Source organism: Mustelus asterias, chromosome 15 (genome assembly GCF_964213995.1).
Source record: "Mustelus asterias chromosome 15, sMusAst1.hap1.1, whole genome shotgun sequence".
Taxonomy (NCBI): Eukaryota; Metazoa; Chordata; class Chondrichthyes; order Carcharhiniformes; family Triakidae; genus Mustelus; species Mustelus asterias.
The window spans coordinates 45,785,061-45,813,038 of record NC_135815.1 but is presented as its reverse complement, the minus strand read 5'-3'; the positions used below and the strand labels follow the sequence as shown (position 1 = coordinate 45,813,038).

Genomic DNA, 27,978 nt, shown 5'->3' with positions numbered 1-27,978 from the left:
AGACTGCAATGGTATCTACCTTGTATCAAGTGATCAAGTCAGTCTTCAAATGGTGGTTTGATCAACTGCTGATTTTGAGACCAGAGGAAGGAAAAGACTAATCACTGGCTCAATTCCCTTTGGTGCACAAACCTGTGGTCAAAGATTTCCATTTAAAGGTTTATTACACATAACTTATTGCACGTACACTTACACATGTCGATTGTCTAGTGTATTTTATATATATATGTGTGGAAATATGATTGATTGGTATATGATTTCGACATAAATATAAAATACATGGAGAAACGTGCATGCATAAATGTGGGCATACAAACAGATATCTGTGTAATAAACTTTTATCTGTAGTTTCATGTTCAAGTCTTCTAATTCCTTGTGTATATCTTAATGCCACTGTGAAAAACAACCAGAAGAAAAAAATAATAACATGAGGGGCAAATAAATTACAATTTATATCTACAGTTGTCCTATTTCTGATTTCCCTCATATTCCTTTACCTGCCACTGACTTTGTCTCAACCATAACCATCTGCTCATTCTACAGATCTCCCCACTTGATTCTTGTGCCTCCAGGTTTCTGACAGGACTCAACTTTTAGCTGTTCCTTATTTTCCTCCTTATTTCAAGCCCCTTCCAGGCTTCCATTCATTACCCAGGAGATATATTTGTGCATAAACACATGCATGTATATTCAACTGGTATCTCTCAATAAGGAGCCATTTTAGTACACTTAGTTACAGGTACTAGTTCTGTTCTATAACATAGAACATAGAACATAGAAAGCCACAGCACAAACAGGCCCTTCGGCCCACAAGTTGCGCCGATCACATCCCCACCTCTAGGCCTATCTATAGCCCTCAATCCCATTAAATCCCATGTACTCATCCAGAAGTCTCTTAAAAGACCCCAACGAGTTTGCCTCCACCACCACCGACGTCAGCCGATTCCACTCACCCACCACCCTCTGAGTGAAAAACTTACCCCTGACATCTCCTCTGTACCTACCCCCCAGCACCTTAAACCTGTGTCCTCTCGTAGCAACCATTTCAGCCCTTGGAAATAGCCTCTGAGAGTCTACCCTATCCAGACCTCTCAACATCTTGTAAACCTCTATCAGGTCACCTCTCATCCTTCGTCTCTCCAGGGAGAAGAGACCAAGCTCCCTCAACCTATCCTCATAAGGCATGCCCCCCAATCCAGGCAACATCCTTGTAAATCTCCTCTGCACCCTTTCAATGGCTTCAACATCTTTCCTGTAATGAGGTGACCAGAACTGCGCGCAGTACTCCAAGTGGGGTCTAACCAGGGTCCTATAAAGCTGCAGCATTATCTCCCGACTCCTAAACTCAATCCCTCGATTAATGAAGGCCAGTACGCCGTACGCCTTCTTGACCGCATCCTCCACCTGCGAGGCCGATTTAAGAGTCCTATGGACCCGGACCCCAAGGTCCTTCTGATCCTCTACACTGCTAAGAATGGTACCCTTCATATTATACTGCTGCTTCATCCCATTGGATCTGCCAAAATGGATCACCACACACTTATCCGGGTTGAAGTCCATCTGCCACTTCTCCGCCCAGTCTTGCATTCTATCTATGTCTCGCTGCAACTTCTGACATCCCTCCAAACTATCCACAACACCACCTACCTTGGTGTCGTCAGCAAACTTACCAACCCATCCCTCCACTTCCTCATCCAGGTCATTTATGAAAATGACAAACAGCAAGGGTCCCAGAACAGATCCCTGGGGCACTCCACTGGTCACTGACCTCCATGCAGAGAAAGACCCCTCCACAGCCACTCTCTGCCACTGCTCATTCGCAACAAACAACCTTTTGTGTTCTAAAGCTACAACTGTTTTTAGAATCCATTCATGTATCAGAATTAAATGGCTTGCCTGTGTTAATTTGATGGAATGCAAAGAAAAGGATAAAAGATGTTCTGAGTGTTGACTGTGCCTACCAACAAGAATACAAATAGGTGCACTTAACCACAAAAATAACAAAAATGAATTGCTAAGAAGAAACCTGAAAATTGAAAATTATTGGCTGGGTGTAGAAATGTATTCTTAATTTTGTTTCATTTTTAACATTGAAACTGAAAGATGTTCATGAACAAGTTTAGGAAAACCAGTTTTTCCAATACATGTATTTATAAGCAAATGTTGAAAATTGTGAAATTAGAATAATCTTTGTTATAAATATACAAAACATTTAGATGGTTATATTATTATCTTTCACATACCATGGTTAACTTCTTTTAAAGATGACAAGTGATGCCTGTTTTGCTTTCAAGAGAGTTGTCCTTCCTGTGTTCCCATGTGGTCACCTTTGGTTCTTTTTTCTCCTCCCACGAGCATTAGGAAGGCGTGCGTTGTATCTGTAGTGAGTTTTCTCACTTGGTATTGGTCTGTGTGAGAATTTCTTTCTGTTGGCTGCAATTCCAATCTGACCTACTATGATACAAATACTTGCTGAGAGCTATGTCTTCAAACACTATTGAGTTCAGGAAGGTTTTTTCCAGTACCAGTTTCCGATGATTGTTATATTTCCAAGAATCATAAATGTAAATTTTATGAAGACTATCAAAGAAGCTCCTAAGTGTAAAGACTTCCACAGCTTGAAGTGTTGAAGGATTTACAAGGATTATCACAATTCTTTTCATATCTGAAAGAAAGTCACATTGATATTGCAAGCAGGTACTCTTCATCCAGATGGATTCCTTTTTCCTTTCTGATGCTGATGAACCTGCCATGTACTTCTGATATTCGGTCTTTTTTCTATAACTCTTTGGCTTTCAATGTTTTTCTTATTTATCTCAGTGAATGAGGTATTGAAGTGGAATCACACTTCGGTACCAAACTTCTAGCAGAAAAAGGATTTTCTTTTCATCAGTACTCAGGATGCGAAGAAGCTGCATCAACTTCAATGTGGTGGTCAAAATTCTTCTTGAAAGTCTATGTCAGGATGAGGATAGACTTATTTTAGGAATGAAGAAGTCATTAGGCTGAAGCACTGCAGTGACATTAACTGGAAACTATAGAGTTGCAGATGCATACAGCCTCCCATTTCGGTGAAAAGATCAGGGAGTGAAATCTGTACTGAGAAATTGTGCAAATGGACTGTAGAATGTCATAAATCTGCTCCATTTTATGTTCCATTAATCTTGGTGGATTCAGTATATGCTGTCTGAAAGGATTGAGAGGCAGATACAGTAGTAACATTCAAAAGGTTTCTGGAAATTTACGTATGTGAAAATGTGTGAAAATGAAAAGACATTTGTAAGGCCATGGGGAAGGAACAGAAGAAGGATCCATTTGGATAGCCCTTGCAAGGTAGCAGCACAAACACAATTGGCTGAATGGCCTTGTTCCAAGTTATATTATCGTATGATGTATCTGACAACTTAGAAAATTAAAACAGCAAGGCCAGAAACCCCTCAATCTTATGATATCCCCTGAACTAAGCAAGGTGAGAACAGTAAAAGTGGACAAGGATCACAGATGCAGGCAGAAGGGTGATCAATGGAAAAAACAACAACTTCTTTCGTTCCAAATATACATTTTCAGTAGTCAGGTGCATTGTGTCATGTTGTTCAGGTTTCTAGTGATTTATTTTTGATGGAGTATTCATTTTGTTTTCAGGCTGCACAGGTATTGACAAAGTTCAGAGAATATTTAAGTACATCAGTGCATTTTTGTTTTCTACCGCATCATTCTGACTTGGAACTTTACCTCAATGACAGTGAGTCAAACCTTGGAACTCCCTCCATACACCACATGGTCTACATCAGTTCAAAAAAGTGCTTCACTACCACCTTCTCAAGAACAGTGAGGGATGAGCAACAAATTCTGGGGTGCCAGCAACCCTCACAGCCCAACAATGAAAACAAAAATGATAAAAGATTTCAATATTTGAATAAGCGCTTCAGCAGAAGTTATTTAATGTTCATATTGGTCATTATCCTAGGAAGCTGTTGTTCTCAGACCCAGTAAAAGTGTTGTCAGGATTCAGATGCGATTTGTAACCTGAGTAAAGTGAACTACCCTTTGTTCTGTTTTAAGCTCCCACTAGCTTAACAAAGTGCCTATAAAAGATGCCTAAACAGGTACAAATATTCAAGATTAAATCTAACTTCACCCAAATTGCTTTGTTATCAAGGTCAAGATGATTGTCCACTAATTACTCTCCTTCAAAAACTGGCTGTACCTGGTAGCAGAAAGGTACCAATTGAAATATTCTGAAAAAAACCTTTTAAGCAGTGAGTTTCCAGCTTCTGTTGGATTGGTCTATTGGTCGCATAATTATTTATTTAGGAGCTTCTCGAAACTTGTTGACATCTTTCTAATCAGCCACAAAACTGCAGCTGAAAGTATTCCTCAAGGGTTGAGTCTAATGGCACCAGCCACCTTTATTTCCTATATATCAAACTCTAACTACCTGAATTGAATTGAACAATATAATGCTCATCTAGACTGTATCATACATTTTTTATGACGCAGAAAAATTCTGAGTAGCAGAAGATTGACATTCTTAAGCTCACTTTTTTCTGGACCACCTTTTTTATTGTTCACAACACAATGTTTTCAATGCTGCTGAACACCGCTTACTAATACGTGGGGAAGTAGCACAATGTTCTGTTAAGGAAGCTGATTGCAGACCCGTACAATGCTTTATTTCTCAAATTCAAGGCTACCCAGCCTAAGTAAATAAAGGGACTTTTTTAACACGTAGAGCATGTCCTGTTCTTTAACTTGCTTGAACAAAACTGATGAAGATCACACATTGGTACTGGAGGTAAAACCTTGTACTTAGCAACTCAATCGGTATTCAGAAAACGATGCAGGCCTTCTCAGCACAATCCTAATGTTGCCTCATCAATTAACTGACATTTCTTGCCAAGAAAGAGTTTTTTATCACCAGCAAAAACATTTAATTTGAAACCTTTGAAAAAAAATTTAACTTCTGTGAATCTCTTTCCCACTATTCTGGCACCTTGATGATACAACCGTTAGTTATGACAAGAGAAGGATAACCATTATTTCCCTGATTTTAATGTTGAGGGTATTGATGAAGAACCTTTTTCCAATTTGTTTATTATAATGAGTAGCATCAATTTTAATCTGTATCAGAACATGCAATGCTCTACCCTCCAATAAGACTGGGACCTGATTATATTCCTCCCATCACTCTTGCGATATTTACTTTCAAAATTGCCTCTCTTTCTGTCTTCGAATCTACCTTCTTGAAAACGTGCATGTATTCATTGCAGCGAATAATGAATTTCCTCATGTTTTCCTTGTATCGTTTTATAAATTTTCTAATTTTATAGAAACGGCCAGTAGCTCTTAAATTATCCATTGCATAGAAGGTCTGCCTAGCTTATGATTTGCTAGTATAGTTTTCAGCATGGCTGCTCCAATAATGATCTTATCACCTGCATTTTGAAACTTCTTGAATCTTATTCGTGAAAGGTTTTGGTTAATCCAAAACCAGGATCTGCCATTGTATACATTTAAACAAAGTGCCATCATGGTCTCCCATGAAATCTACATTCGGGTCTTTAGTATAGCAGGGCTTCCAGTAGCAGGTTTCAATGTTGGGAGAGAGCATTGAGCAGAGGAACAGGTGTGCCCCTCCCTGCAGGGAGCAATGTCTTTGACAAGCTGAGGGGCAGAGCCAGATACTGAGAGGCGAGAGAGAAAGCAGCAAGAATGAGTCCAGGGCTTGTGAGCGGCAGGAGCTTAGAGCAGATTGAAGCCCTGAGATTGGCAAAGGAGCCAGGAAGAGAATCCAAAACTGAGTCAAACTGACTGGCAGCAGCCGTGTCTGAGAAGCCTCATGAATGAGAGAATAGGACTGCAGCCAGGAGCTGGGCAGTGGAAGGGTGAGTGACTGTGTTGATTAGCCAAGGCCCCGAATAAGAAAGAGATCTGGAGCATCGGCAGTGAATATTCTCTGTAGATAGTTTGTTCCTGAAAGTTATGCTTTCCCTTGATAGTTTATACAGTTATGACACTGGTGGACTGTTTTTTCTTGGCCTTCATGCAGTATAGATTATGAAACCACACAATTCCTCTTGACGTAATTGGCATGATTCCACAAAACAAGCATTAGGTCATGACAGACAAAACAGAACAGTGCTTGCCTGAGATAAAGCAGATGGGAAAGGAACTTGAACTGCGCCTGCCCAGCTAGGGAGGCTGAAACAGCTGCAGTTCCAGCAGAAGCGCAGGATGAAGCTGAGAGTTGAAGCAGTGACCAGAGAACTGCTTCCAGTGTGTCTTCCTTTAATGTAGCAGGGGATGCATGAAATATCCCATTATTGATACCATGCCACGTGGTGGGAAGCTGGATAGATTTGGGGGAAGACTGGAGATGTTCAATGACCTGGTGGTTCAGAACTGGTTGAACATAGTGGCATCAATGAGAGGGAGCCCACAGAATTTGTGATGGAACATCTGTGCAGAAAAGCTTGGCAGGAAATACTGGAGAAAGGCGCAGCTGCTCAAAGAGGTCTGTGACAGATCTTTAACGCCAGGCATTAGTTTTTAGGGACAAGAGTAGTCTTTCAAAGCTGCAGCAGAAGTTTTATGATTAAAAGCAAACCAAAGAAGAGGACCTGGTCTCTGTATCCCTGGATCTGGTGAAGTTGTTGACCACATTGCCTTCCTGGATCCTGCTTCAGACCGACCAGGTATATATGCAGCTGAAAGAATCGCCTTGCTGTTGGGTTGAGGGATGAAGGTTTTCAGAGGGATTTGAGGAGACTCAACAGTGAAAACCCCAACTGTTCTCTTTGACATGTGAATTTATTCTCTGGAGCATTCGCAGGATGGCAGGCTGTTACTAGTGGGGCATTGCAAGAATGAGAATTAGCTCCACAATATGTATAAATAATTTGGATGTGAGGACTAATCGTAATATTTCCAAATTTGCTGATGACACCAAACTGCATGGGAACAGTTGTGAGGAGAATGCAAGGAGGCTTCACAGGTACTTGGACAGGATAAGTGAATGGGCTAGAATATGGCAGATGGTACATAAATGCATAAATGTGAAGTTATTCACTTCGGTAGAAAAAAACAGAAAGGCAAAATATTTATTTAATGCTGAGAGAGTGGAAGTGTGGGGGTCAAAAAGGACTTGGGTGTTGGTGTTTATGAGACACTAAAACTTAGCATGCAGGTAGAGCAAGGATTTTTTTTGTTGCAGTATATAGAACTTTGGTGAGACCACAGCTAGCGTATTGTGTACAATTTTGGTCCCCCTATCTAAGGAGGGATATACTTGCCATAAAGCGTGTGCAACACAGGTTCACCAGATTAATCCCTTGGATGGTGGGATTTTCTTATGAGGAGACTGGGTCTGTGTTCCTTAGAGTTTTCAAGAACAAGAGGTGGCCTTATTGAAACTTATACATTTTTTACAGGGCATTACAGGGTGGGTGTATATAAGATGTGTCCCCTGGCTAGAGAAAGTAAAACGAGGGGACATAATCTCAGGTTCAGGGGTACGCCATTTAAGACTGAGAAGAGGAGGAATGTCTTCATTCAGAGGCTGGTGAATCTTTGGAATACCCCACCCCAGAGCGCTGTGGAATTCAATCATTGAGCATGTTCAAGACAGAAATTGATACAATTCTGGAGATGAATAACATCAAGCAAATGGAGATAGCACGGGAAAATGATGTTGAGGTAGATGATCAGCAATGATCTGATTGAATGGTGGAGCAGGCTCAAAGGGCTGAATGGCTTCCTTCTGTTCCTTTGTTCCTATATTCTTATTGTATCATCCAGATCATAGGGGAAGACTAGACATTTAAGACCAGGAAAGAGACCACCATCAGGGAGTTGATGGGGATGTAATCCTCAAGCTGAAGAGGCAACAGAATAGATTACTGCACAGCAAGCTCAAATCCAATCCTTGCTGCCGTTGCTCCTAGAGTAAGCCTCATGACAGGGTATGTCCAAAGTATACTTCAAAGAGGTGCTGGAATTCTAACAGGGTTGGGCATTTCCAGTGAAACTGCTCTCAACATACACCACAAACATCAAGCATGACAACTCTGTCCCCTGAAACTCCATTCTTCAGCCAACATCAGAGAAGATACAGGCCTAGCAAATTAAATGGAAATGCTGAGGCCCTCAGCTGGATGACTGAACATGGAAGACAACCTACTTTTGCCAGGTTAGAGAGGATTATGGTGGATGCCATGTCCATACCTCAAGAAAAGGCAGCATTCACACACCAATCCTCTGTGGAATCTGGGCATGGAATCATCAAAATATCACCAAAGTGGCTTAGCATTGGTCATCACACCCATAACATCAGATGTGGAGCTGGAAGTCAAACTCAGAAAGCCATCCCCACAGGGGAGTTGCTTGATGCCAAAGGTTGAGTGAATGATTTGAGGGCAAGGAGCCCACTTAACAGTTTGGTGGAACCTGACGCAGTCGCTGACGGTAGTCTAAGTGAAGAGGAATCAGATAGTGATAGGACATCCTAGAATGTGTGTGTCAGGGATTCTGCGAGTGCATCTGTGCAGAGGCTGACTCTGGTGTTGGTAGGAAATGCCAAGATGTCTGACAGGGAGTGCTGCTGATCATATGGTCCCTGGAGACATGACCAATCTCGACCCCTATTTGGCTGATCCATCACAGAGTCTGGGTACTTTTGGCAGTGTTTGATTAGAAGGAGGGCGATGACGGTCACCTTGAGCAAGTGCTGGATATCATCCCAACCCATACCATTTGTCCAGATTAGTGATGCACAAAGGGAATACTCCCACCAACATGGACTCGAATCTGCTAGCTGTTGTATCTCAATTGAACCAGCCGATTATGCAATGGCTTAGTAAGCAGTCACTGTGTGATATGTCTCACATATCGCAAGGCATAAGTGGGGAAGTGTGTTTAGGGATCTCTCGCAGCAGGTGGCGATGTTGGAGGAAGAACACTGAGGAGGGGAACTGTTTGGCCCATGTTCATCTCTCCCTGTAGGGAGCAGTGTCTTTCACAAGCTGAGGGACAGTGCCAAATTCTGTGAGATAGGGAGAAAGCAACAAGGACTAATCCAGGGTGTGTGATAGGAGCCGAGGAGAGCTTGAATCTCCTAATAGTGGCTATAGAGACAAGAAAGGGTCTGGAAACCTAGCCAAACTACCTTGCAACACTCTGGGGTCTGAGAAACCTTGAGAGAGAGAAAGTGAGAGAATAGGACTGCAGTGAGGAGCTGGGCAGCAGAACAAGTCTGAATAAGCCTGGGAGTTGGCTGCGTTGAGGAGTCAATGTCCTGTCTGAATAGGACAGAGATCTGGAGCAGTGATATTCTAAGTTTGTTTCTTGGACTTGCACTTTCCCTTGAGAGTTTATACAGTTGTGACCCTGGTGGGATGAGGGAATATTGACCTTTTTTTAACCTTTGTTGCTGTTTGGGTGCTTAATCCCTATGTTGCACTAGCATCTTGAGCCATTCTGTTTGTGCTGTAATTAGTGACTGATCACTGACTCATTCCATGAACCCTGTTGTTCTTTGGGGTTGGCTTTTTCTCCCAGTCATATCAGTACAATCTCCATTCATTATCCAAGTAGATCTGACTCTTATGTGCATTAATCAATTTCAATCAGATCATTCCTTTAAGTACACACAAACTCCACCCCTCTGAAGCTTCAGTGGTGATTCATTAAACCTTGATGGGATCCTCTCATACATGGTGCACAAGCTGTTCATTCTTGTTAGCTTGAGGTCTGAGCTATTCTGAAAGGCCAACTACAGCTTGCTAATTTTAGGAAAATGGGATACTAAACATGTCATGTCAACACAACTAGTGCAATCAGCAAGAAGGTAAAAGGTTATCAGGAGATAGGCAGGGATGGGAAGTTGAGGTTCAAACTAGTTCAGCCATGATCTTATCGACTGAGGATCAGGTTCGAGGGGCCAAGCGGCCTACTTCTGCTTTTAATTCCTATGTTCATCTAAACAAATGAGATCAATGCACCAATAAACTGTGGCTGTGCCGTTAGCCTCATGGAGCAGGCACTGCAATGAGATAATGACCAAATTCAGGCATGATCCAATTTCACGCATGCAAGATTCCAAGATAAGTTTGGATGACAAAATCTTTGCAAATTGATTTCATATTTCTGGAACAGCAACTGTGCTTGATTCTAATTATTTGTTCTCAGGATGGGTCTGACGCTTGCAAAGTTACATTTATTGGCTCTCACCAGTTGCTCAAAGAATGGTGGAGTTTTCCTTTGAAATTTTACAGTTTTTGTTCTGAAAGTATTTTCACAATCGTGTTAATGGAAAGAGCTTGTATTTAAATTGTGCTTTTTGTGACCTCAGGACTAATAAATTGTTTTAAATTGAAGCATAGTATGAAGTGTAATAATTGTTGGAATGGAGGAAGATATTGTGCAAAGTAAAGCCCCACAAATGGCAGTGATGATGAACACCCTAGTGACCTGTCAGCTTAGATTGTGACAAAGTTTTTGACTTTGGTTTTAACTGACAACTTCTGAATTAAAGGTAAGAGTGGTACCATTGAATCAAGTTTCATACTTGAAGGTAGGGGATGCTAGGATTTTGACCCAGTGATGATAAAGGTACAGTTATGTGGCTTTCTGGGAAAGTTATTGCGATACTGCTCCAAATAAGGCTGCATTTCAAGTAAATCCCATGTCCTGGCCTCAACAACCATCTCCAGTGATCACCTGAATAAAGAAATATTTTCTGGATTCTGTCACAAATTGGCCTTTCAAAACCTTGTTTGTCCACTTGTCTTACTGCTTTAGTATAGTTGAAACATATTGGGAAGGATTTAATATGGTGGCAAAGGAAACCATAATCTGGTTGCACCCCTGCTGACCTGACCTCTGGAACCCCAGTGGAATAAAGTTCTCAATTAGCGGCTGGAACCACACCACCCGAGCTCCAGGCTCTCCTGAGGTCATTTAATTGCTGCACTACTGTGTGCCTCCCTGGAGAGCTATTGCCAATGAGAGACATGCAGTGCTGGCACCACCACAGTGTGGGGGTGTAAACTTCTAGTAATGCAGTGGGACTCTCCCAGAGGATAATCAATGGATCATCCAAAGACAGGTGCGTGGGGAGGGATGGGGTTCTCAGAGAGGGGGATGGCAACTGGGGTCAAGAGCAGGGGTGGATGGGTGTCCACAACAAGGTCTGGGTGTGGTTTCTGTGGGCTGCACCTTCCTGATGCTGGATCCCTCAAATGGGCACACAGTGCCTGAGAACCCCTCTACGAAACCTGCAGCCAAACCAAAGAGGATTTGTTGGATGGAATGTCCCCTCCTTGCCAATGGTTGAATGGCAGTGAAATGAGGCTCTGATGTGGCCTATTCGGAGCCTCAATTGGCCTCTAGGCAAGATGGCCATCCACATTCCTTTCAGCTCTGGATTTAATCGGGGGAAGGTGGCTGCATCTCCACCTGCCCCAGCTGTCCCTTCCCCACAAATCACACAGCCCCTTAAATGCCAACCATTGTTTCTTACCTTCTCTGTGACGTGTTTTTGGGGCTGAACAGCCCCACCTTGGCTAAATGATTGTTAGATTTGATCCTCCTTACATCAACGATCAGTCCTGTTGCTCACCTCTGCCCTGCTTCTGTCGTTTAGATGATTTTCTTATGATACCATGGCCACAGTACAATCGAATTTCAGCATAATCACGAAGATTTCAATTCAGCAAATTTGACAATATAGCTCAGCATTTTTGTACTCTTGGTTGCCATCTCATATTTGAAAGTTTTCAAGTTCAGTGATAGTATCTTGCTTTTTATTCAATCTGAACTTGATTTGCGATATCAAAGCAAACGCAAGCCTTGTCAACTTCCCCTGTATTATCTTTTGCACTGATGACAAGGATTTGGTAATAACTCCAGCTTTCTTGGTGAAAAAATGACCACATGGGGAATATTTTACAGAGGACACAGCGAGGCAATGACACATGATACTGAATAGAAATGAAGTGCAGGCATTACTTTTTTCCCATGTTATGTGAATCATAATTTAGAAATGTCTAATTGTTATACCTAGAGGTGAGTAATTGTCCTCATCTTATAGTTTTGTCATGCTTGCCTTTCCAAAATAGCTTTTTTAATAATTTATAATTATTATAGTGCTATGGTAAAGTGTATCATTCTGATGGCAATATATATACTTATTCTTTCTTGCTTGCTTTTTGATGGTCAAGGGCTGCTGTCATATCTTTTATTTGTTATTGCATCTTTCTCTCCTTTTAGCAGCATGTTTGCGCTAAATTATTTCTGATGTTTGCTAACATGCCACTAATGCTTACTAACCTTTTACATATTTTGCTTTTATTTTGCTGGCAAAGTTGCATTGATGAAAGCTGACTTGCAAGGTAGATAGCTGTGTGTTTGTACAAAACAAGACTGAAATCTATGTCTGTGCAATACTTATACAAACAGCACATATCTGCTTTGGAACTCGATTGCATTCATGTCAAAATTTCAGAATCAGATCAATATTTTTAAGAAGTATTGCCTATATGGGACTTTCAGTCTTGAATGTTTCTATATCAGTTATTTTAGTATGTTGAGTACATTTGTTTTGCACTCTTCTTTGGATTCTGGTTTCCACTAGTAACTGTTTTAGAAACGTAAAGTTATTTTCTTCATTCTGACATCCAACCTAACCATGTTCCTTTCTATGTCCAATTATCAGTTGACAGAACGCATGCAAAACTTATTAATATAAGACTAATGATGTGCTTAGGCCAAAATGCAAGTTTTGTCTGTTCTAACTTAGGGCCAAGCACAACCTGCCAAGAGGATTCTTGTGGAAACCAAGGTGTCTGTCTACAGCAGTGGGATGGCTTCAGTTGCGATTGCAGTATGACCTCCTATACAGGAACCCTGTGTAATGACCGTAAGTACACAAATGGGTGTTTGGGATGTATCATGCTGTTGTGGTTCCAAAATTATTGCATTGCTTTGAACTTTGACAAATTATAATGCAGCCTGAAGTTGAAGGATTTGTGCAATAATCCAATGAGTGTGGGATCATTTGATAAAGAGGTTGATTATGAAGGGCAAAATGAAATGCTGAAACCAATATAAGGTGCTGCTGATCTAATTGTTTCAAATGCAATGAGTGGTGCTTGATAAAAATATTGCTGAATGTGGTTGTCCAGAAGTAAAATATGTATAAATATGGCAGCGTTCTGTAAAGTTCTTAGTGGTCACTCTTTGTTTGAGAGTATCTTCCTAATTTGATGTTGCCTAACAGTATCTGTGGCATTATCCTGTGAAATTAGCTAAATGAGAAGCAGTGGTGAATAGAAGAAGTCTAGTTAGTGAAGATAGATTGTGTGAAGTGCACTGATGCGTTGAATAACGTGTAGGAAATATTTAGCTTGCCAGGGCAATATACTATCACATTGTTAACTGATCTTTGTCTCAGTTTGCTTCTTTCTTATCCTGATTGCAGCCAATCACCTGACTCTGAAGATGCTGCTCTTTTCCAACACTCAAGGGATGATTCTAACCCTGATTGCCACGCAGACAGGAAGTTAAAATCATTAGTGGGATTTCCCATTATCAGCTCTCTTTGACACACACGTGAGAACATGATCTGTAAGCCCCGTCCTCCTTTAAATTTGCAGAATGGGCTCCAATGATGATATTATTCAGGCCTGATTATATTTCAGTTGTGGGCCTGAGCAGGGAAGCACTTGTGGCTTTCCTCTGCAAGATCAGAATTCCAAAAAGATAAGCCCACATTTTTCACTTTCTTGTAGGGCCATGGATACCAAGAAATGCTCCCCCAGGCCTCTCAAAGAAGATCTAGGCCTCACCTACCCAGGACTTCCTCAGTTGATCAACCTACTGTCGTGTTGGGAATTATTCCTTTGGTCATTGGCTGCCAGCCTCTGTCATTGCTCACTCGCCTGCCAGCCACTGATTGCTGGTCACAGGTGGAAAATTACTTGGGGGTGGAATTTAATGCCCTCCTCTTAGGTATGTTTGGAGGCAGTGGAGTATTTAATCAGGCGGGAGGATGCAGGTAGCATTGGTCATAGTGGTATTATCACTGGATTAGTAGTCCAGAGGTCCAGTCTAACGCTCTGGGGACACGGTTTAAATCCCATCATGGCAGCTGCTGGAACTTGAATTCAATTCATAAAATCGGAAATGAAATCTAGTCTCAGTAATGGTGATTTTGGAACCGTTGTCGATTGTCATAAAAACCCACCTGATTCACTAATGCCCCATTAGAGAATAAAATCTAACATCCACCTACATGTGACTCCAGACCCACAGCAAATTGGTTGACTTTTAACTGCTCTCTAAAATAGCTTAGTGAGCCATTCAGTTCAAGGACAATCAGGATAGGCATCAAATGTTGGCCTTGCCAACTGCACTGATGTCCCATTAAAGAACAAATAAAATATGGTGACCCTGTCACCTTCCTTTCTTTGCCCCGATTAAATCCAGGGTTGAAAGACACATTGATGTTTCCTACCCCACTGCCAATTGAGGCCCTTAAGTGAGCAATTAATGTCTATTTAAGGGCTTCATCCCGCTGTGACTGGTATTCACTCACTGACAGCCAAGGCAGTTACCGTCAAGAGGCCTGAAAAGGAAACCTTGTCGAGTTTGGTTGCAGCTCCCAGGGGATCCCCTGAGTGCCTTTGAATGAGGGGTCTGGTATTCAGGAGAAGGGCCTGCTGAGAGCTACTCCCTGCCCTTTCTTCCAAATCTCCTTGCCCCCACTAGCCAGTGACGCACTTCCTGCAATCTTCAAACTACACTCACCTGTGGCCTGGGTCCCTTGCTGATCCTGCATTGCCAGCAGCTACCATCTGGTGGCACTATTGAGCAATGAGGAACTGCCGGCCTCTGTTTGACTAGCAGCTCCCGGAGCGCGGAGATGGACTTCTGGAACCTCCCAACCCTGATGTCCTGGACCTTAGGGAAAGTTTGCCACTGGCCACTTCAGTGCTTATCTGACATTTAATATGGTAGGCCTTCCCCAAAGAAGGTGTCTCACCAACATGTCAAATCTCCAATGGTGTAATTAAATTGCAGATCTAATTTAGGATTTATGACACATTAAATCTTTCTTTTACCATCATATTTAATGATGTTAGACCAATATAATTTTGAGAAAGTTACTGAAATGTTAATGTTCGTTGCAAAACTGTAAAAATTGCAAGATCAGAAGATGTCAGAAAGTGTGACATTGAAGCCAACCAGCTTCTCAAAGTAAAATACATTTGTTTCACAACTCCCGGGAGAATGCACCCGATTCTATATAGTACAGGAAAGACATTAATACACTACAAATATGTAGAGCAAAGTACAAATAATGGACTTTTGGCTTCTTGTGAAAGATAGTGAGTGTGATGCAAGCATTTTAATTAATGAGGTGGGTAAATGTTATGGATGGTAATTTCTTTCAACTACGTTTCTTTGAAAAAACTAGGGAAATAATAGACAATTTGAAGATTGTTAGCTAAACAACAATTAAGAAACTTTTTGTTCAAACAGTTTTATTATTTTCTGAAATAAATTACTCCAAATGAAAGCCTAACCTTACTAAATTTCCAGACTTACTAAAAGAATGCTCAGCAGCATCTGCTGCCATGAAACAGGGTGAAATTTTGATTTGATCGGTGTCATTGAAGAGGCTCAAGTTTAGACCAAACAGCTCTCAAAAAGAGGAAATAATACCTTTGACCCTTTACAATCTTATAATTGGCACTCATTGGGCAGGACTTTCCATGCTTTGGAGTGGCAGAGGTAGCCTGCCGTTGCCAACAGTGGGATCTTCTGATCTTGCTGCTATCAACAGGGTTTCACATTCTACACACCTCCCTCACTGTCAGGAAACCTGTGGCAGGGGTTCGCCATCAGCAGGACCGGAAGATCCCACCAGCAAGAACGGCCAGAAAATACGTATTTGTGAAAGAATGATGTGTGGTTAGATATTTATTTATTTTTAAAAAGTGGCCCTGATAATGGCAGATATGGGTATGTTTAGCAGGGGCCTGGATTTTCCTGTGTGGTGTAGAGTTTTAACTCCACAGTACACCCTGATTTTCTGGACAGGATTTACAACTGGAAGTAAGCCTGGTTAGCAGGCTTAGCTTCCAGTCAGGTAGGAACCACTCTTGAGCAGGCTGCAGCCACAGATAAGGTGAATGCTCTTTCAGTAAGCTCATTGGTTAGGCTTTCACTGGGAGCAATTTACTTCTAGTAACAAACTTGGGGAGAGGGAATAAAAAACTCTTCCTAATGGTTATTTAGTTAACAATTTTTAAATCTTCTATTATTACCCAAGTTTTATCCAGCAAATTTAAAGGGGTAAAGAATTACCATCCACTCTATCCATTTAATTTATTAAAATAATGAGAATGTGGGTGGGCAAGATCCGATTCTGAGGAGGGGTGAATCCTGGGGGAGGGGAGAGTTTGTATTAAGTGTTCAGTATAATTGTAATTGCTTTTAAGCCACATTTGTTGTTGAGCTTTTGAATTCCTTGCGATTAATAACCAGCAATTAGATGAATTGTCTAAGTCTAAGAATGCCATGTCTAAGTTTCAAAATAGAAATTGATTGCTTTCCTCCTTGTTCATATATGTCTGCATGTTTGTGATGTGTATACACTATATCATGTATTATTCAGTAACAAGAAATGGAAAACAATTGTGAATAATTTATATGTCATCTGAACATGAGGTGAAGCTGTGTGCCAAAATCTATCCCAAAGTATAAACGTCATCACATGCCAACTGTCCTTTACTTATTCCTTCATGTGCCATAGAATTTGAGAACTCAATGTTAACACTGAGATATTAACAATGACCAGCAGATGGCAATGCACTCATTTAAACTGTATCATAGTAGCTACAGTTCTGCTTTTATCCTTGAGGTACACGTAGTATTAATAACCTTGAAGACAGTCATAGAAAATACCTTTTATTCCTTGCAATCTAATGCTGCAGTAAGTTCACAGAATTATACCTTTGAAAATTCTGCTTGACTGAAGTACGTTACTTATTTGCTTGTAAAAACATGAGTCAGTAAGATTCTGTTGCTGCTGTAACCAGTTGGCACATATGTTGGCAAAAGTAGCTCTTCTAAGATGTACAGATGTCAGCATATTTTGTAAATATCATTGATTTCCCAGTTTCAGTTTCCATGATCCGTTGAGCATAATTTGGAACCCAGGAAAGGAAATAACATAGAATTCAGCATCATCACTACAGAGCTGTTATTATAGAACACAAAAACAACTTCTAATTCTTTCCTTGGCCACCAATTAGACTAGCTGAGTCCATGAATGCAATGTGCACAGTCATGGGCATGCACCCAATACATTCCATGTTCACGAACAATTTGGAGTTGAATGTTAAATGCAAGTATATAATATACTTTTCTAAATAGTGAATGAAATGATCTTAACAGGAAAATATTGCACCATCTTATGTTGTGAAGTAAAAGATATGCTTTGTCTCAGATGCTTAGTTGGTTTGTGATGAAACAATGCAACTATAATTGCCTCATTTCATTTTGTATGTGTGCCATTTGTGGTAATGTAAAACATAATTAAAACATACGCACGATTTCACTAGAAATGGTGGAGAGAATCTGCTCCTCCCTCCAAAGTTAGTGGTACTGCTGTACAGTGAATGGATTCAATGCCTGAATGCACACTGTTCAGTTATATTTAGTTCAATGTTGATTGCTTTAACTTGTTATTTTTTATCTTAGAATAATGTCACATAATTTGCATTGTTTGTTACAAATCAGTATACCAATATAAAACATAGACGTTAATACCTCTGTTAAAATAGAGAATAAATAAATATAGTTTAAAGAAATCAGGAGGATGAAAACCTATGGGTCACGATGCCAGTGCTTAAACTGGAATTTCCTCTACTTTTGCCCTCCACTTCCTAGAGTTTCAGGGGTCAATTGGAGGGCACAGCACATGTAAAGTTCTCATATATCCATTCATTGTTCATATGCAGAATAACTGCTGACATTAACTAAAATTTGAAGCCTGAATGGTATGCACAGTTGAATGAAGTGGGTAATGATGTTAAATGTACTAATCTGTGTGAAGAGAACTCCCACCAAATGAATGCTAGAGGTAAAGGACACCCACAAGCTGGCTCCCAGGCCTGCGGAATATTTCCAGCAATTTCTGCTTTTTAAAAAAAGGTTTCCAGCATCTGAGGTACTTTGCTTCTGCAGCAAACATAAAGCTACTTGAGTAATCTTGAATGTTGCAGTTGGAGAGTGGGCAAGTAGTGGGTGGAACCAATTTCATCAATCCTGCAATCATGCAGGGACTGAGGAGTTTCTTATCCAAACAGTGCAAAATGAAAGGGAATCTCCGGGGGGGGGGGGGGGGGGGGGGGGGTAAATGATCCCAAATGCTAAATAATGTGCAAAGTATGGTGCATTTTAAGCCAATTTTTTGTGAAAAAACTGCACTTGTAACAATAAAAGGATTAGAACTGCAATTTTACCAGATGCAATGACTAATGTTGAATATCAGAACAAAAGTGAAATACCACTGAAGTGTATTAAATGTATAAACCATGAGATTTCCTGATATATTAGTGATTTCCGTTTAACATATACCAGCAAATTTTCTATCTTCCCTTTAGTGATATGTTTATAGGACACGGCTATGGCTAGTCACATTTGCCCTATAATGACGAGAATAAATTGTGATTTACCAGTGAATTCCGTGCTCGGAATTGCACTGGATCACTGTCAGGCAGTGAAAGGACTCATCGGTTCATCATGCGTGTGTGTCGGAAGTAGTTTAATTTGATTATATCCTCGATACATTTATGGTAAGATCTGTCACTTGCAGTGAAGCACAATATTTGTATACAGTTAGCATCTAATGCGTGCACCTGAAATTTGTTTTTCCATTCAGGTCTGTGGAGATGCCCCCAGACCAACAGCGCAAACTTTGCATTCCCTCCGATTCTAAGATCCAGGCTTCAATTAAATAATAAGCCACTTAGTTGTGTTTATGTTGTCAGTGGTCCTAACTACATCTTGCTTTACATTACTGGTGTCCCTTTCAACTCTACAGCTGTTGCTATAATGCTCCAAAGTTTTACATGATCTTGAGCTCAACTTCATTTCCACATCTGGTCTATTATAAAAAACTGGTTGCTCTCAAAGACATTGACTGTCTTTAACTTCTTCCTATTGCTATTGAATCTCTCCGTCGAACCTTTATCACCTCCGGTCTCACTCTTTGCAATAATGTCCTAACTAGCCTCTCAGTTCCACCTGACATCCATCATTTATCTCCCATACTTATATCATGTTTCAACAGAGACAATTTTGGAATATATTTCTAGGAATTTCCCTCCCACGCTACATCCCACTCACTCCAAGTTTAAAATTGGGGTTGTTGTGTTGGGAAGTCTCTGGTTGCAAATGTTTAGCAGACTTTGTCTGACATTGGCCTTCCCCTCTATTTGTGAATATAGTGTCTAAATAGGGAGAGATCAACCACAGTTTTTAAACATGAAGGTGCCGGTTTGAGTTTTTGCTGAAACTTGGATTATAATGCAAAACTTGCAGCCACAAGTTATAATTCAATGATATTATCGCTGACCTTCCTTCTGATCTTCTCCTCTTCTGGGCTTGTGGACCAAAAATGCAGATGAGCGACTTGCTGTTGGACCTCTGCTGTAAGTTTTTCCTTTAAAAGCCTACAGAAGTGTTGTTGACAACTGTCTCTGATTTAGCTTCTGTTTCCTTGGGAAAATGCTTCTCCTCTACTGAGAGTTGGGGTATTGAACTGCAATGCAAAATGCTTTATTGCTGTGGTGAACCATAGGTGGTTACCACTATGGGTACTGAACCATAGATGGTTATCACCATGGGTACTTGTACATATGTTACTCTTGTTACTGTTGGGGTTCGGGTTGGGGTGTTCCACCTGTTGGCATTGTTCTGTGGTACACTCCGGTTGGCTCCGCCTTCCTATAGGAGTATAAAGGTCACTGCACTTCCTAATGACCCTTTAGTCTGGGATTGTATTGTTAAGCAGTATGCTCTATTCTTGTTGCTAATAAAAGCCTTTATTTCCCGGGTACGATCCAGCCTCCCGAGTGAATTAATCGCGCATCAATTTTATTAGCAACAATTTTTGTTTTGAAAAAAAAACATGGAGCAAATGTTAAAACCCTATCGGCTTACCTTAGATCCGCGTGCTGCTGGAGCATCGAACACTTTCGACCATTGGTTGAAGTGTTTCCAGGATTATATTGACGCCTCAACAGCAGTCCAAAACGACGCCGACAGATTGCGGGTCTTCCACGCAAGGGTAAGCGACACTGTGTATGTAACAATCCGTGATTCCCAAGACTACAAAGAGGCCATCGAATTACTCAAGAAGCTGTACCATAAACTGCCAAACGAGATTCATGCTCGTCACCTACTAGCCACTCGACGGCGGCAGCCCGGCGAAACGACGGGACAGTACCTGCGCGAACTTCAGCAGCTAGCCAGAGCCTGCAATTACAAGCCAGTGTCGGCTACTCAATACACTAACAATCTGATCCGAGATGCGTTCATGACGGGAATCGGCTCATCCTATATTTGCCTGAGGCTGCTAGAGCAAAGTAACTTGGACCTAGCTAAGACAGTGGAATTGGCTGATGCGATGGAAACGGCCTCCAGAAGTCTTGAAACTTACCCCACCGACCACGTGGGAACATCATGGCAAGTACAGCCACCGACTCAACTCTACCCACTGGCTCCTAGGAACTGCGTGATCGTGCTTTCAACCTCGGACCTGACGGCTGCGGCAGCCCCAGGAGGCCCAAGGTGCTATTTCTGTGGATTGGCGAAGCACCCTCGCCAGAGATGTCCGGCCAGGACGGTATTTTGCTCCGCTTGTGGAAAGAAAGGGCACTATGCTAAAGTGTGCTGAGCGAAACCCCTTTCGAAGCCAAGCAGTGCTGTGTGTGACTCCCCAGGATCCGTCTCCTCGTCTCCAGCTTCGTCGATGTCTTCAACCACGTGCGATTCACGGGTGCCGCCATTCCTGAGGATGACGACGCAAGACACGTGCAACCTGCGAATGCCGCCACTTTCAACGCCATCGACCACGTGCGATCCATGGGCGCAGCCATTTTGGTCGACACCGGCCGCAGACGACCAGCAGGGGTCCTCATCATCGATCATCTCAGCTGCCTGCAGTTCCACTCGGGATCCAACAGTGGCGTCGATCATCCTGGACCAGGCCAAGCCTCACAGACTCGACAAGTCCATGATGGACATAGAGGTAAACGGACGCCTGATACATTGTCTGTTTGACAGCGGGAGCACGAACTCTAACGGTGCAGGGCACAGTTTATGAGAACTTCAGGCTCCTCGTGTTACCACACCTTTGCGCTCCGGTACTCCTGGGACTAGACTTTATGGTCCACCTGAGGAGTGTGACCCTGCAGTACGATGGGCCACTCCCTCCACTTTCAGTGGGAGAACAGCAGCCTCCAAATTGCCCAGCGCGCTCCACGTGCAGTCTCTCGACACTCAAAATCACCCCGCCTTCTTTATTTGAAAATCTCGTGCCAGGCTGCAAGCCCATCGCAACTAAGAGCAGGCGTTACAGCACTGAGGATCGGATCTTTATTCGATCTGAGGTTCAGCGGCTCCTCAGGGAAGGGATCATTCAACCTAGCACTAGCCTATGGAGAGCGCAAGTCGTGGTGGTCAAGACTGGAGACAAGCCCCAGATGGTCATAGACTATAGTCAGACCATTAATAGGTACACGCAGCTGGACGCATACCCTCTCCCGCTCATATCTGACATGGTCAACCAGATTGCGCAGTACCGGGTGTTTTCCACCATCGACTTGAAGTCAGCCTACCACCAGCTCCCCATTCGCCCAGAGGACCGAAAATACACGGCCTTTGTGGCGGATGGCCGTCTCTACCACTTCTTAAGGGTCCCTTTTGGCGTCACTAATGGGGTCTCGGTCTTCCAGCGTGAAATGGACTGAATGGTGGACCAAAACGGGCTACGGGCTACCTTCCCGTACCTGGACAACGTCACTATCTGCGGCCATGACCAGCAGGACCACGACGCCAACCTCCTGAAGTTTTTACGCACTGCGTCTCGCCTGAATCTGACCTATAACAGGGAGAAGTGTGTATTCAGCAAGCACCGCCTAGCAATCCTTGGATACGTGGTGGAAAACGGGGTCATTGGCCCCGATCCAGACTGTATGCGTCCCCTCCTTGAACTTCCCCACCCACTAGCATCAAAGCACTGAGACGATGCTTAGGCTTCTTCTCGTACTGTGCACAGTGGGTTCCCAATTACACGGACAAAGCCCGTCCGCTCATAAAATCTACCTCTTTTCCCCTGGCAGCAGAGGCTCGCTTAGCCTTTGAAGGGATAAAAGCTGACATCGCGAAAGCCACGATGCACGCTGTCAATGAGTCCATCCCCTTCCAGGTGGAGAGTGATGCATCTGATTTCGCCCTGGCCGCCACACTTAACCAGGCGGGCAGGCCCATCGCCTTTTTCTCTCGCACCCTCCAAGGCCCTGAAATTCGGCATTCCTCTGTGGAAAAAGAGGCTCAGGCCATTGTGGAGGCTGTACGGCATTGGCGCCATTATTTGGCTGGAAAACGATTTACCCTGCTCACGGACCAGCGGTCCGTGGCATTCATGTTCAACAACACGTTAAGGGGAAAAATTAAAAATGATAAAATCTTGAGGTGGAGAATCGAACTCTCCACCTACAACTATGATATCATGTACCGTCCGGGGAAGCTCAATGAGCCCTCAGATGCCCTGTCGCGTGGAACATGTGCCAGTGTGCAGGAGGACCGGCTACAGGCCCTCCACAATGATCTCTGCCATCCGGGGATCACTCGGCTGTTCCATTTTGTAAAGGCCCGGAATCTGCCCTACTCCATAGAGGATGTCAGGTCGATAATTCGAAGCTGCCAGGTATGTGCTGAGTGCAAGCCACACTTCTACCGACCTGACAGGGCACACCTCATTAAGGCCACTCGCCCTTTTGAACGACTGAGTGTTGATTTCAAGGGCCCCCTTCCTACGACAGATCGGAATGTGTATTTCCTCAATGTGGTTGACGAGTACTCCTGATTTCCTTTTGCCATTCCCTGTTCTGACATGTCCGCTGCCACGGTCATCAAAGCCCTGCGGGGTTTCTTTACCCTGTTCGGCTACCCCAGTTATATCCACAGTGATAGGGGTTCGTCGTTTATGAGCGACAACTTGAGGCAATACCTGCTCTCTAAAGGAATTGCCTCAAGTAGGACTACGAGTTACAACCCCAGGGGTAACGGGCAGGTCGAAAGAGAAAACGCTACAGTCTGGAAGGCTGTCTTACTGGCATTGAGGTCTAGGGGTCTTCCAGTCTCCCGTTGGCAAGAGGTACTTTCTGATGCGCTCCATTCAATCCGGTCCCTCCTGTGTACGGCAACCAACGCTACCCCACATGAGCGGATGTTTACCTTCCCCAGGAAGTCTTCCTCTGGGACCTCACTGCCGTCTTGGTTGACGTACTCAGGACCTGTCCTCCTGCGGCAGCATGTTAGGACCCACAAGTCCGACCCTTTGATTGAACAGGTCCATCTCCTCCATGCCAACCCTCAATATGCCTATGTAGCATATCCTGACGGGCGAGAGGACACGGTCCCTATCCGAGATCTGGCGCCTGCAGGGGACCTGGAAACCCCCGTCGCTCCCGCACCCCTGGTTAGGGTTCCTTTGCCCATTCTCTCCCCTCCTGACTCGGCGCGGGCAGCATCGGGACCTCCACTTAATCCTCTTACTCCCGTGTACAACTTGCCTGAGTCCAGGAGATTGTCGCCACCTCGAGGCTTGCCTGAGTCCAGGAGTTTGTCACCACCTCGAGGTCCACCCGTCCGTGAGGAACTGGAGGAGTCACTGGACACCACCTTGGAGAGAGGGTCACCACGGTCACCAGAACCGGCGCTACCGCCAGTGCTGCGGAGGTCGCAGAGACGGTGCGGACCTCCGATACGACTGAACTTGTGAATATATGGACAGTTCGTACTGTTTATTTGCCCCACCGGCCTTTGTTTTTAAAGGAGGGGTGAATGTGGTGAACCATAGATGGTTACCACTATGGGTACTGAACCATAGATGGTTATCACTATGGGTACTTGTACATATGTTACTCTTGTTACTGTTGGGGTTAGGGTTGGGGTGTTCCACCTGTTGGCATTGTTCTGTGGTACATCCGGTTGGCTCCGCCTTCCTATAGGAGTATAAAGGTCACTGCACTTCCTAATGACCCTTTAGTCTGGGATTGTATTGTTAAGCAGTATGCTCTATTCTTGTTGCTAATAAAAGCCTTTATTTCCCGGGTACGATCCAGCCTCCCGAGTGAATTAATCGCGCATCAATTACACTACTCAACTTCATTGCCAGATTGAATTTCAAAGATTTATCAACTTATGCAAACATTCATTTCACAGATCAAGATTCAGTTTGTCCTGAAATAATCAAAGCATTACCTGTCGGCAAGTTGAGCATCGCTTGGCAGAATGTTCAGCCTCCTGATCTACTAACAGATCAACATTGTAAAGCAATTTATTGCATAATATCTATATCTGTTCCTGGACCTATGTTCATGGAATGATTCTTGAACACATACCTTTTCTTTAAAATGTGATTTGGGAAATAATACACTGCTGTGCAACACAATTATGAAAACAACCCTAATGCAATCAGTTTGCAAAACAATACAAAAGGAATTGTGTTAGTTCAGGGAACATTCCAGACATTGGATATTGTATGTGGAATGAGCTATTAAAACTATAATCAGGGGTCAGGATTAATCAGTGAAAGGCCTGAATATGTTTATGTACATAAAAATGTGTGATTATAAACAAAGATAGTCAAGATCAACTGCAGATTATGTCCATAAACAAGAAAAATGTATTTTACGATCATACTGAAAATTCATCTTAATGGAGATGAAATTGTTCCTTCAACACACCCAGTTATATGTTGGCTGTAAATTATACAGTAACAGTTTTAACAACACCAGGTTAAAGTCCAACAGGTTTATTTGGTAGCAAATGGTATTTGCTACCAAATAAACCTGTTGGACTTTAACCTGGTGTTGTTAAAACTGTTACTGTGTTCACCCCAGTCCAACGCCGGCATCTCCACATCATGTAAATTATACACCAGATGTTGTTCCTTCCATCAGTGCTTTCACCCCCAGAAAGACATTCATGAGCCCAAGACTTGTATTGTTCAGAATGCCTTTATCCATTTTGTATCAGTATAGTTGTTACTCGTATCATCTTCTTGCAGTTTTTTTCTTCATTCCCAGGATGTGGGAATCGCTGGCTAGAACAGCATTTGTTGCTTAATTGCCTTTGAGAAATTGGTCGAGAGCCGACTTATTGAACCACTGAGGTCCATATGATGTAGGAACACCCATGGTGCTGTTAGGAAGGGGGTTCCAGGAATTTGACCCAGCAACAGTGAAGGAACGGTGATATTTGCCAAGTCAGAATGGTATGCGTCTTGGAGGGGTACTTGCAGGTGGTGATGTTCCTATATCTGCTACCCTTGTCCTTTTAGGTGGTAGAGGTCATGGGTTTGGAATATGATGTTAAGGGAGCCTTGGTGAGTTGCTGCTGTGCATCTTGTAGATTGTACACACTACTGTCACTTTGTACAATGGTGAAAAGGGAGTGAATATTTAAACTGGTGGATGGGTTGGCAATCAAGCAGGCTGCTTTGTCCAAGATGAGTTTTTTGAGTGTTGTTCTGAAACCTCCCAGTCAAGTGGAGAGTATTCAATCACACCTCTGTCTTGTGCCTTGTAGATGATGGACACTTTTTGGGGAGTCAGGAGGTGAGTCACTCATTGAAGAATTCCCAGCCTCTGACCTGTCGTTGTAGCTGCAGATTTATATGTCGACCCAGTTCAGTTTCTGGTTAGTGGTGACCCCCCCAGGATGTTGATAGTCAGGGATTCAGCAATGATAATGTCATTAAGTGTCAAAGAGAGATGATTAGATTCTCTCTTTTTGTAGATGGTCATTCCCTGGCACTTGTGTGGCACTCGTGTTAGTTGCTACTTATCAGTCCAAGCTCGAGTGTTGTACAGGCCTTGCTGCTTATGGACACAGACTGCTTCACTATCTGAGGAGTCACAAATAATGCTGAACATTGTGCAACATTAGTGAACATCCCCATTTCTGACCTTATAATAAAGGGAAGGCCATTGATGAAGCAATGGAGATGGTTGGGCCCAGGACACTACACTGAGAAACCTCTGTGGTGATGTTCTGGAACCAGGATGATTGACTTCCAACAACCACAATCATCTTCCTTTATGTTAGGTATGACTCCAACCATTGAAGAGTTCAGAACTTCCATTTGGCTCTCATGGTAATGCATCTTTTATTTTACATGAACAATACGGTATCAATGATATGTTTAAATTGCCACTATGCTTACAGCTGATTAAGAGATCCAGGGAGGAAAACTTTGTTCATATAGTACCATTTTGGAGCACTGCTATTCAGACGACGTCAATTCCCTGAGGAGAGACAGTATCATGGGCTATCACGTGTAGATTTGAAACCCAAGCAGCTGCACAGGTAAACTCACTGCCCAAAAGGAAAAAAGCAGTATGGAGTGCTTAGGGGAGAAGGAAAGGAGAGGATGCAGAATATTGTGCTACAGTCATAACTAGGGTGGAGAGAAAGATCAACTTAACGTAAGGTAGATTGGACAATACTCCTGTGTTAGCTGAATAGCTAGAGATTTGTGTAAGCAGCGAGAGGTAGATGGCCCCCTGGCCTCCAGGTTCTACTTCACCATGGTCTCTGAAACCCTGCCTCCTACCCTCCTCATCTGGGTCTGTCAGCTCATTACCTGGCGAAACTGAAATACTTACAGCATTGATATCTAGCACAGCTTATCACTCATCGCCTGCTTGTGGCACTGGCAGTGGTCACTGCTGCTCTTGGAACGGGATTAGTCGCATCCGTCATGAGTGAGTAGGAGTTGTTCTCATTCTGACAAGCACCTACTACCCCTCCGCTACCCCCACCACCACCATTTTCATCACTTCCCAGCCAGCCCAGGAATTTTGAAGTATTGAGCAAGGTGTTAAATTGCATTGTGGAGACCATAGCCCAAGGCTTTCTTCAGCTGATGTCAAAAGATGACTGTTTATATTTTCCTCAATCACTCTCAGTCACCCCACCCCTCTGTGCCCTTGGGATGCTGAAAACAATTGCAGCAGTTGTCAGTTAAATATATGAATAGAGACATTGATATTTAGATGCGAGAACTGAGGCATCATTTTGATCCCTCTGATTAAGCTGTACATTGAATTTAATTGTACTCCCTTTTTAATTTAGCACTGTTTGGTTCACCATCAGTTCACTCCTCATCATCCATTTAATTTTCTGTTTTCAATCTCAAATTGTCAAGATTTCCCTGTTTCTTATTTTTCAAAATATACTTCCAAACTATTCAGCCAAAGGCACATTTCCAGCAATTATTCCACAACTGATTATTTACAGAGGAAAACTTCTGTCACATAAAAAAATTGCAACAACAGCTTTGTGAGTTAGAAGTGTTCTGTGATTTCTCCATTTGAATTCTTTATTAATTCATTATACCTGCGTCCTGATCAAATGTAGTTCTATCTTAACATTAATCTTTCTTTTGTCCCTCATATCCCTTGTTTTACCCCAGGCATATAGTGATATACATTTTGAATTTATTAAAATAAAGAGAATAAATGCCATAAATATTCCCCTTTGTTATATTTTAAAGACCTGGATTATTTTTAAGCTCTATTTGTGCAGTGTGTGATTCTAAAATAGCCTGCAGTGATTATTAGCAAACGGCTAGCTGTTCTCTGTATTGACACAGCAAAAGCCTGAGCTAATAGG

At 42.7% G+C, this 27,978-nt stretch overlaps 1 protein-coding gene across 3 annotated transcripts in view; it reads left to right on the top strand.

The window, feature by feature from the left end:
• The window catches only part of nrxn1a (neurexin 1a), a 1,876,664-nt gene that overhangs the window by 1,120,085 nt on the left and 728,601 nt on the right, over positions 1 to 27,978 (top strand). For 2 of the 3 annotated variants that reach the window (XM_078229844.1, XM_078229842.1), the window contains one exon: positions 12,797 to 12,916. In XM_078229844.1, coding sequence (XP_078085970.1) covers positions 12,797 to 12,916 — 120 coding nt within the window. Of the gene's footprint in view, positions 1 to 5,642; positions 5,886 to 12,796; positions 12,917 to 27,978 lie in introns of those variants that run through there. The other variant, XM_078229843.1, reaches the window with a different exon arrangement.